The sequence below is a fragment of the Cebus imitator genome, unplaced genomic scaffold (genome assembly GCF_001604975.1).
Source record: "Cebus imitator isolate Cc_AM_T3 unplaced genomic scaffold, Cebus_imitator-1.0 Scaffold296, whole genome shotgun sequence".
Classification (NCBI taxonomy): domain Eukaryota; kingdom Metazoa; phylum Chordata; class Mammalia; order Primates; family Cebidae; genus Cebus; species Cebus imitator.
Genome location: NW_016107611.1, coordinates 187,720 through 197,979, shown reverse-complemented (window position 1 = coordinate 197,979; position 10,260 = coordinate 187,720). Strand labels below are relative to the sequence as shown.

The window sequence follows — 10,260 nt, the reverse complement described above, 5'->3', positions numbered from 1 at the left end:
ACCAGGGTGGTCTCGATCTCTTGACCTCGTGATCCACCAGCCTCGGCCTCCCAAAGTGCTGGGATTACAAGCGTGAGCCACCGCGCCCGGCCTATATTATTATTATTATTATTATTGGAGAAAGGGTTTTGCTCTGTTGCCCAGGCTGGAGTGCCGTGGTGCAATCACTGCTCACTTCAGCCTCGATCTTGACCTCGACCTGCTGGAATTACAGGCCTGAGCCACCACGCCCTGCTGGGATGTGAACATCTTTGGGAGGCCATTACTTTGCCTGCTACAGCCACCATGTGGGAGACACTGGGAAGACAGTATGAATAAAACAGACAGTAGTCCCTGATCTCATTGTCCTGACATTGTAAAGGGGGAGAGAGATGGTGCATGTGCAATGCAGCCTTGGACAGTGGAAAATGGCAGAGCAATGGCAGGGTAGTTTAGATAGGGTGATTAGGGATGGCCTCTCGAAGGACTTACCCCTCTGCAGGGACCTGGGAGAAGTAAGGAGTATCTGAGAGGGTTCTTCCAGGCAGAAGAAAAGCAAGTGCAAAGGTCTCGAGGCAGGAAAGAGCATTATGTGTTCAAGGAACAGCTGGGTGGGTGTCTGACTATCAAGAGACCCAGGATCCACCCAGACTCAGGCACTGCCCTGTTCTTTGGTTGCCGATAAATCTCATCTTTCCTGGCCTCATTTCCCGCATCTATAAAAGTAAGGTTGGACCAGATCAATGCCCTCTCAAATGAGTTTGTGTCCTTGAAACTTTGCTGCTGATATGGATGCTTTGGAGAAACTCTTCCAGGACAGCTCTCTGTATAAACATGGATAGAAGCAGCACTGCCAGGTTTGGAGGACAGAGTAGAACCCTTACCCCTTGCAGAACCTTCCCCGAAAGGCCTTACTGAGTAGAGTGCAGTACAGCAGCCTGCTGACTTCATTTGCCTGCTCAGTCCTAGCCCTTAGGCTGGACACTTTCTTTCTTTTCTCCTACTTTTATTTTAGGTTCAGGGGTACATGTGCAGGATGTGCAGTTTTGTTTCATAGGTAAATGTATGCCATGGTGGTCTGCTGTACAGATCATCCCATCACCTGGGTATTATGCCCAGCATCCATTGACTACTTTTCCTAGCCCCCTGCCTCCACCCCGACAGGCCCTGATGTGTGTTTTTCCCGCCATGTGGTCTTTTTTTTTTTTTTTTTCTTTTGAGACAGAGTCTCACTTTGTTGCCAAGGCTGGAGTGCAGTGGCACAATCTTGGCTCATTGCAACCTCTGCCTCCTGGGTTCAAGCGACTCTCATGCCTCAGCCTCCTGAGTAACTGGGATTACAAGCACCTGCCACCTGTTAGTATAAGTTGCACCATGTTGGCCAGGCTGGTTTTGAACTCCTGTCCTCTGGTGATCCACCTGCCTCAGCCTCCCAAAGTGTTAGGATTACAGGCGTGAACCACCATGCCCAGCTGTGTCCATGTGTTATCATCATTCAGCTCCCACTTATAAGTGAGAACATGCAGTGTTTGGTTTTCTGTTCCTGTGTTGTTACTTTGCTGAGGATAATGGCTTCCAGCTCCATCCATGTCCCTGCAAAGGATGTGATCTCCTTCCATTTTATGGCTGCATAGTATTCCATAGTGTATATGTACTACATTTTCTTTATCTAGTCTATGGACACTTTCTACTTTCTCACTCCTTCCTCCACAACTTTCAGATCTCAGCTCAAATATTACCTCTCAACAAGGCCTTTCCTAACCTCCACTATATACTAGGATATGCCAGGTATATACTCTTAAAATACTACATCTTGTCCATCCTAGTCATAACTTTACATTTGTTTATGGTCACGTTTACCCATCTTTTCATCTATGATTTACACACTTTTGTCTCTTAAGGATACTGTCTCTACTTCTGGGGTTACTAAGATAATTATCTTTATTTCTATGTAAATATTTTTGAGTTTTTCTCTTCAAATTTAGATCTTAAACCCCCCAAAACGTATTTTTGTGTATGGTGTGAGGTAGGGATCTGCAGTAGTTTCCCATTGTTGCTGTAACTTAGTGGCTTTAAACTACACAAGTTATTTTATTATAGTTCTGGAGGTCAGTAGTCCAAAATCAGCCTAATTGGGCTAAAATCAAGTGTCAGCAGGGCTGCATTCCTTCTGGAGGCTCTAAGAAGGAAATTATTTCCTTGCCTTTTCTAGGCAAAATTCCTTGGGGCCTTTCATCACTTGAATATTTGATTTCATGATCACCTCTCTTTCTCTGTCTCCTGCTTCCCTCTTTCCCATATAAGGACCCTTGTGATTGTATTGGACCTATCTGAATAATCAGGATAACTTTCCCATCTTAGTCACATCTGCAATGTCCTTTTTGCTATATGTAAGCTAACATACAGGTTCTGGGGATTCAAATATGGATATCTTTGGGGGATCATTCTTCTGCACACCACAGATTCAACTTAATTTTTCCCCATGTTTCTCAGCCTTATTTACTGGTTAGTCTGTCCATTCTCCACTCATCCATGTCAAGGCTCGACAAACTACAGCCCATAGGCAAAATCCAGCCTACCTAGAGTTTTGGTAAATGCTGGAATACAGCCATGCTTATTCATTTATGTATTGTAATGTGTGTGGCTGCTTTCCTGCTACAGTGGCAGAGTGGAATAGTTGTGGTAGACCCTGTATGGCCTGCAAAACTTAAAAATATAATAGATACAGATGGAGCCAGGTGTGGTTGCTCATGCCTGGAATCCCAGAATGTTGGGAGGCCAAGGCAGGAGGATCTCTTGAGGCTAGAAGATTGAGACCAGCCTGGGCAACATAGCAAGACCTGATCTCTACAAAAAAAATTTTTTTTTAATTAGCTGTGGGCTGGGTTAGGTGGCTCATGTCTGTAATCCCAGCACTTTGGGGGACCAATGCAGGCAAATCACTTGAGGTCAAGAGTTTGAGACCAGCCTGGCCAACATGGCAAAACCCCATCTCTACTAAAAATACAAAAATTAGCTGGGCATGGTGGTGCACACATGTAATCCCAGCTACTCGGGAAGCTGAGGTAGGAGAATCCTTGAGCCCAGGAGGCAGAGGTTGCAGTGAGCGGAGATTGTGCCACTGCACTCCAACCTGGGTGATAGAGCAAGACTCTGTCTCAAAAATAAAAATAAATAAATTAGCTAGGTGTGGTGGTGCATGCCTGTAGTCCCAGCTACTTGGGAGGCTGAGGTAGGAGGATCCCTTGAGTCCAGGAGTTCAGAGCATGCCACTGCACTCCAGCCTGTGCAACAGAGCAAGACCTTGTCTTTAAAAAAAAAAAAAAAAAGAAAACAAAAAAAGAAAAAGATGCTCCTTGACTTACAATGGTGCTACATCCAGATGAACTCATCATAAAGTTGGAATATCCTTAAACCATTATAAGTCAGGGACTGTCTGTATTCTTTGGCCTTTTGTAGTAAAAGGTTGCCTCTCTCAGATCTATACATCCAGTTTATCATATGCCAGCATAAGCACAGGTCTGTTTCTGAGCTCTCAGTTACCTTCATCTGGCCTGTTTTCAAGCCAACACCACCAATTTCATTACTGCAGAGGTTTGTAATAATTCTTGTATCTGGGTTGAGGAGGTAGGGAGCCAAGGCTCTCCTACTTGTTCTTCTAAATGGACTTGGGGCACTTTGGGAGGCCAAAGTGGGAGGACTGCTTAACTCCAGGAGTTCAGACTAGCCTGGGCAACATAGAGAGACGCTGCTTCTACATACATACATACATACATAAACATACATACATACATACATACATACATGAATGAATGACTTGGCTGCTGCTGCTTTTTTTTTTTTTTTTGAGGTAGAGTCTCTGTTGCCCATATTGGAGTACAATGGCACAATCTTGGCTCACTGCAACCTCCGCCTTCTGAGTTCAAGCGATTCTCGTGCCTCAGCCTCCCATCCCAAGTAGTTGGGATTACAGGTCTGTACCACCACGCCCAGCCAGTTTTTGTATTTTCAGTAGAGATAAAGTTTTGCCATGTTGGCCAGGCTGGTCTCGAACCCCTGACCTCAAGTGGTCCACCTGCCTCGGCCTCCCAAGGTGCTAAGATTATAGGCCTAAGCCACTGTGCCTGGCCTGCTGCTTTTTAAAATTAGTGTCCACTTTCCTCACTAGACCAGGTCTGTCTTCAACACTGTGCTCCCAACACCCCATGCAGCACACAGGAGGTGCTTAATATTTGTAGAATGGATGAAGAACAATCCAGTGTTAAGCTTGCTCATCCTTATTTTATAATGGGAGAAACAGGCTCCAAAAGGGGAACTGACTTTGCCTGAAGTGATTCTTGCCCCTTACAAATGCCTTATAACCCACCCATTTTATAGTAAAGGCGTCTGAGTCCACAGGAGTGACAAAGCTTGTCAAAGGCCTGGCAACTTCTAAGAAATAGGTCAGGGATGGCTCTGAAGCTTGGGCTTTTTTTCTCTTTTACAGATGGGCTCTTGCTCTGTCACCCAGACTGGAAGGCAGTGGCATGATCACAGCTTGCTGCAGCCTTGACCTGCCAGGTCAAGTAATCCACCCACCTCAGCCTCCCAAGTAGCTGGGACTACAGGTGTATGCCACCACACCCACACCCAGGTTTTTTTTTTTTTTTTTTTTTTNTCTCGCTCTATTGCCAAGGCTGGAGTGCAATAGCACCATCTTGGCTCACTACAACCTGTGCCTTCTGAGTTCAAGTGATTCTCATGCCTCAGCTTCCCAAGTAGCTGGGTCTACAAGGCATGCCCCACCACACCTGGCTTTTTGTATTGTTTTTATTTTTAGTAGAGATGGGGTTTCACCATATTGGCCAGGCTGGTCTCAAACTCTTGACATCAAGTAATCTGCCCTCCTCAGCCTCCCAAAGTGCTGAGATTACAGGTGTGAGCTCAGCCACATAAAATTTTAATGAGGCAATTTGATAGGCTCAAGGCAAAGCAGGCCTTCTCTGTGTAAAGGGATTAACACAGGGCCTGCTCTGAGAATAGCTCCAGGGACCATGCCCTGGAAACTCCAGAATTAAGATGTTGTTGCAGGAAACCCCTCCTCAGAAGCTCTGCAGGGGACAGGATAACACAGTGGCTCATACCTGTAATCCCAGCATTGTGAGAGGCCCAGATGGGAGAGGCCAGGAGCTGGAGACCAGCCTGGGCAACATAGCAAACTCTTGTTTCTACCAAAATTTTAAAAATTAAAAAAAAACACCTCTCCCCCTAAGCTGGAAATCAAGGCTGCTCAGATTTCACAAAGTGACATAGATCCTCCAGATGAGACTGGGATGTCCTATTCTCACTACTGCTACGATTCCAAAGAGCAAACTTTCTGACAGCTCATAACTTGAGACCACAGTTTCTCAGCCCCAAGTCCTTGGTGTAAATGAACAAAATTTGTTTTCAGAGGTTCACACCCCAACAGATGAATAATCCCCAATCTGATTATTCAAGAGATTATGCAAAATTATATTTTCTTTCCTTTTTTTTTTTTTTTTTTTTTTTTTTTTTTTATTTTTTTTTTTTTTTTTTTTTTTTTTGGTAGAGATGGAGTCTTGTTATGTTGCTCGGGCTGTTCTTGAACTTCTAGCTTCAAGCTGTCCTTCCACCTTGTCCTCCCAAAGTGCTGGGATGACAGGTGTGAGCCACCATACCCAGACTGAAGCTTGGGCTTTTCAATGTGTTTAAAAGGTCAGTGGTATAGCCTTTGTTCTTGCTTTTATCACCTAGTGTATCTTGGAGATCTTTCCACATCAGTACATTTAGTGCTTCCTTTTTTCCTATGGCTACCTATTCCATTCCATGGCTGTAATTCAATAGTCGGTCACCTGTTTTTGGGCACTTGAGTTGCTTCCAATCTTTGGCCACAACAGTCACACTGTGGTGAACACCCATAGACGTGTTTTTTTTTCACATGCATGAATTTATAGAATAAATTCCTAGAAGTAGAAGAGTTGAAACAAACATGTATGTATTTTCAGTTTCTTAGATACAGTCATATGGTCAAAGGAGAGACACCAATTTCAACTTGTAACAGCAAGAGAGCCTGTTTGCCCACAATCCTCATCAGCCTACAATAGTAGCAGACTTTTTTACCCTTGCTATGTATGTGTGTGGGGAGAAGCAGAGCCAGCGCTGTCAAACCACAGCTTCACGTCTGTGGTTTGAGACCCAGTGCTAAAACTGTGGTTGATGCTTTATTCTCCCTAAAGCAGGGGAGCAAACAGTTCCTCGGGCTTTTGAGTTTAAGCCCAGTATAAATGGCCAATCCCTTGCCCTGCCAGCTATCTGGAAGAGGTGAGCTCATACAGCCGGGCTTAGAAATCCCACCTCTTACTGGCAAGGGCTAAGGGCCGAGGGGGACAGTGAGCCCAAGGGAGGGCTCAGTCTCTCTCCCCCTTGTGCTCCGCCTGGTGGTGGCTGCGTTGATGAAGGAGCAGGAGGCGTCTCTGGCCAAAGGCCTGGCCGCAGCTGGAGCATCGGTGCCGGGCTGTGGCCTGGCTGCTGGGCGCAGTGAGGGGATCGTGACATAGGCGATGGGCGGCCAGCTTGGAGGGAAATGAGAAAGCCTTGGGGCAATGCGGGCAAGGATAGGGGCGGGCGTTGGTGGCGTGGTGAGTGTGGCGGTGGGCCGCCAGCTTGGAAGGGTAGCAGAAAGACTTGGAGCAGTCGGGGCATGGATAGGGGCGGGTGGGCGCGTGGGTCCAGAGGTGAGCCGCCAGCTTGGAGCGGTGGCCAAAGGCCTTTGGGCAGTGTGGGCACCGGTGTGGACGGGCACCACTGTGCGTGAGGCGGTGGGCTGCCAGCTTGGAGGGGTAGGAGAAGGCCTTTGGGCAGTCTGGGCATGGGTGGGGTCGGGCGCCGCCGTGTGCTAAGCGGTGCGTGGCCAGCTTGGACGGGTACGAGAAGGCCTTGTCACAGTCCGGGCACCGGTGTGGGCGCTCGGGTGGGGGCCGCCGGCGGGGCCGGGGAGGCGCGCCCGCACACGACTGGCTGGGCTTCTGCGGTGGGCCCTGGTGGGGAGCTAGGGGACAGGAGGGCTGGTGGGCTCCAGGAAGCAGCCAACGCCCTGGGCCTAGACCAGGCTCCACCACGACTTGGATATTCGAGATGCTCCTCCAGGTGTATCTGGGCACCTCAAGCATCACATTGAGACTCCCCACATGGCATGTTTCTGCTCCCCTTTCCCCCTGGGCATCATCCTGAGGGACTCCAAAGGGTTACTTTCCTGGATCCCCAAAGCTACCTAGGCTTCGTCAAAGCTACCAAGGTATCCGTTTCTATTATCTTCCCAGTGATCACCTGAAATCCTGCATGTCATCCCTGCCCCATCCCTTCTGTAATTTTCTGAGCCCTAGCAAATGGTCACTGAGGCTCTCTCTGAGCCAAATGGGAGGATTTCCCAGAACGTGGCATTTTTGGGGATCCCAAATAGTCATCACCCTGGGCTTCAAACTTTCACCCTGAAATTCCCCCAGAATGTGATTATCTTAGTCCGCATTCCTGGAGAATGCTCCCTACTCACAGGCGGCGCCACTCTCACTTTCTTCAGTCACTGGTTCCTTGCCAGTGGGACTAGGATCCGTGGCCCCGGCCATGGACTCCGCGCCTCCTTCCAGCATCTTGCTGGCACAGGAACCTAGGGGCAGGGCGTGGGGCGGGAGTGAGTCAGTGATTACCAGGCTGATGGGGGTAGGGTTGGAGGGCCTAAAATGAGAGGTCAGACTGTTTAGGAGCGAGGTCTGTTAGTATGGGATGCTAAGGCAAGGGCAGGCTTAGCGGGGAGGCGGAGCCTAAGCACAATGAGCGTGGCTATGCAAATTTAATTCAGAGATAGTCCCTTCGCTACCTAAACCCAGGGTTGGAGTCTTTGAGCAGAGTTGGCTGGGTCTCCACAACTCTAACTCCGCTGCTGTCCAGAGCTCGGAGCGGGCGGGGCATGTGCCCAGAGTGGGCGGGAGCTTCCCCACCTAACCCTGCTGCCCTGGAATGGGTGGAGCTGTGCAAATAGGACCAAAGTCTGTTCAGAAACTAGACCAAGGGGGCGGGGGCCTTCGAGCGGAGTGGACAGGTCTTTCATCAGCGTCCCAGGGGAGGGGCCTATGCGTACAGTGGGCGGGGCTTTACGTCGAAGAGCTAGCTTTACCCGGGTTTTGACTTAGTTCATTGGCACCGCGTCAACTGCGTCCTTCTTGCTGTTAAATTTCATCCCTGGCTTGAATGGGACCGTGGAGGATGGAGCGGGGACCTGGAGGAAGATATGGAAGGAACGTGGCATATGTCCCGCTTCAGAGGCCTTATCCCTCGGAGTCCCAAGCGTAAAGGATTCAATGCTTCCCTCGGAATCAGGCATTCAGACACTGATACACCCTCCCAAGGCTCAGGCACTAATGCACAGTCCCTCCAGAATCTAGGCGTTCGGACCACCACCGATCTCCCTCAGGGTGATTATGGCATTCAGCCTGCAAGCCAATAGCCTCGCCTGAACCCCCTGCCCCTCACCTGCAGGACGGCCCCTCCCCGGGGGCGGGGCTTCGGGCTCCTCCCGCCGCGGCCAGGGCCGCAGCAGCCGTCGCCGCTGCTGCACTGCCCTCGGCCCCACGGAGCTGCACAGCCCGGCGACGGGGTAGAGCAGGGAAGGGAGCGCGCGCGAGCTGCTCGGCCCAACCTCATTTCCATCCCCTCCTCCCACGCTGGACCAGAGGGGGCGTCAGAAGGCATGCGCAGTGGCGGCTGGCAGAGGCTGCGGAGGGGGAAGACGGACTGGAAGGAGGGACTGGGTGGGCCACGCAGGCAGGCAAGTTCGTGAGCAAGCGCGAAGCTACTGGCCAAAGGATCGAAGTAAAGTGTACGGCGGGTGGCGGGGCCTACGGTGGCTGACTGGAGTCAAGCACGTGCAAGACTAACATAGACAAACTGCGCTTGGAGATCAGTGCATGCACCCCTCTTCTTTTCGAGAATTCCGCTGGATTCCATCTCCAGAGGCAGTTTCAAGAGTTTGCTGCTAATTCCACCCCTTCAAGGCATTTGCAAAAAGTCTGTCCATTTCCCCAGGCGAGGGCGGGGCGGGACTCCGGAGAGCCAGTGCCCAATAAAACGTACACATTTTTTGCATAGCGCCCCGGCACACCTCGTTATTGGGTGATTCAAGATTCTCAGCCACGCCCCCATCGACCTTCCTCCCTGGGACGCCTGTGTGGTCCTGAGGTGCCCTGGCCCTTGCTCCTGGTGCTAGGCTCCGGGCGTGCGGCTTGGCATTCTTCCCGAGCAGTGGCGGTGCATTTTCCTGCCTGGTGCAGGAAGGACCAGGAAATGCCCATAAAATCCTCTGCATGGGTGGGTCTCCAGTCCAATAACCCACAGGTCTGGCGATTCCTGGGAGTTTGTTTGGTGGGGTTATTTGGACTCTGGAGCCAGATTGCCTGGGTAACTGGCTTGGAATCGGTTGTGCCACTTTCTAGCCGTGTGACCCTTTTTAGATCTCTTTCTAGGCCTGTCTCCTTATCTATAAAGTGGAGGGTTGTTGGGATTAAATGTGAGAATCAATGGAAAGTGTTTAGAATAGAAAGTGCCTAGGCCTGGCTCCCTGTCTCACGCCTGTAATCCCAGCACTCTGGGAGGCAGAGGTAGGCGGACCACTTGATCCCAGGAGTTCCAAACCAGACTGGGGCCAGGGGTAGCTCAAGCCTGTAATCCCAACACTTTGGGAGACGGAGGCGGAAGGATCACTTGAGGTCAGGAATTTGACACCAGCCTGGCCAACTTGATGAAACCCCCGTCTCTACTAAAAATACAAAAATTAGTCGGGCGTGGTGGCGCACGCTTGTAATCTCAGCTACTCCAGAGGCTGAGGTGGGGGGATTGCTTGAACCTGAAAGGCGGAGATTGCAGTGAGCCGAGATCAAGCCAGTGCACTCCAGCCTGGGCAACAAGAGGGAAACTCCGTCTTAAAAAAAAAAAATTAGCTGGGTGTGGTGGTGTGCACCTGTAATCCTAGCTACTTGGGAGGCTGAGACAGGAGAATCACTCAAACTCAGGAGGCGGAGGCTGCAGTGAGTAGAGATTGCACACACTGCACTGCAGCCTGGGTGAAGAGTGAGACTCTACCTTAAAAAAAAAAAAGGAGCTGGAAAGGGTGGGAAGAAGTCAAGGATAGTGACAAAATAAGTAAGAAAAGTTCTCTTTGCTCTGAGCTTTTTTCTTCCTGTTTCAAGACTAATTGGATGTCTTCTCTTCCTTTTTTTTTTTTTTTTTTTT

The 10,260-nt window shown here is 49.8% G+C and overlaps 1 protein-coding gene across 1 annotated transcript; it reads right to left on the bottom strand.

The window, feature by feature from the left end:
• Positions 1 to 5,571: 5,571 nt before the first annotated feature.
• On the bottom strand, positions 5,572 to 9,095 carry ZNF575 (zinc finger protein 575). The gene is made up of 4 exons (XM_017502319.2): positions 8,506 to 9,095; positions 8,150 to 8,251; positions 7,547 to 7,641; positions 5,572 to 7,027 (listed from the first exon to the last, which is right to left on the bottom strand). Exons 3-4 carry the CDS (start codon positions 7,623 to 7,625, stop codon positions 6,387 to 6,389), a joined length of 720 nt encoding a protein of 239 aa, XP_017357808.1. The 5' UTR covers positions 7,626 to 7,641; positions 8,150 to 8,251; positions 8,506 to 9,095; the 3' UTR covers positions 5,572 to 6,386.
• Positions 9,096 to 10,260: the final 1,165 nt, after the last annotated feature.

Bases quoted from the DNA above. Each gene is read 5' to 3' on its own strand.
- ZNF575 (XM_017502319.2), bottom strand. From the start codon at position 7,625: ATGCTGGAAGGAGGCGCGGAGTCCATGGCCGGGGCCACGGATCCTAGT. The intron at 7,028-7,546 runs GTGAGAGTGGCG...CCTGTCCCCTAG, and splicing joins GGAACCAGTGACTGAAGAAA to CTCCCCACCAGGGCCCACCG.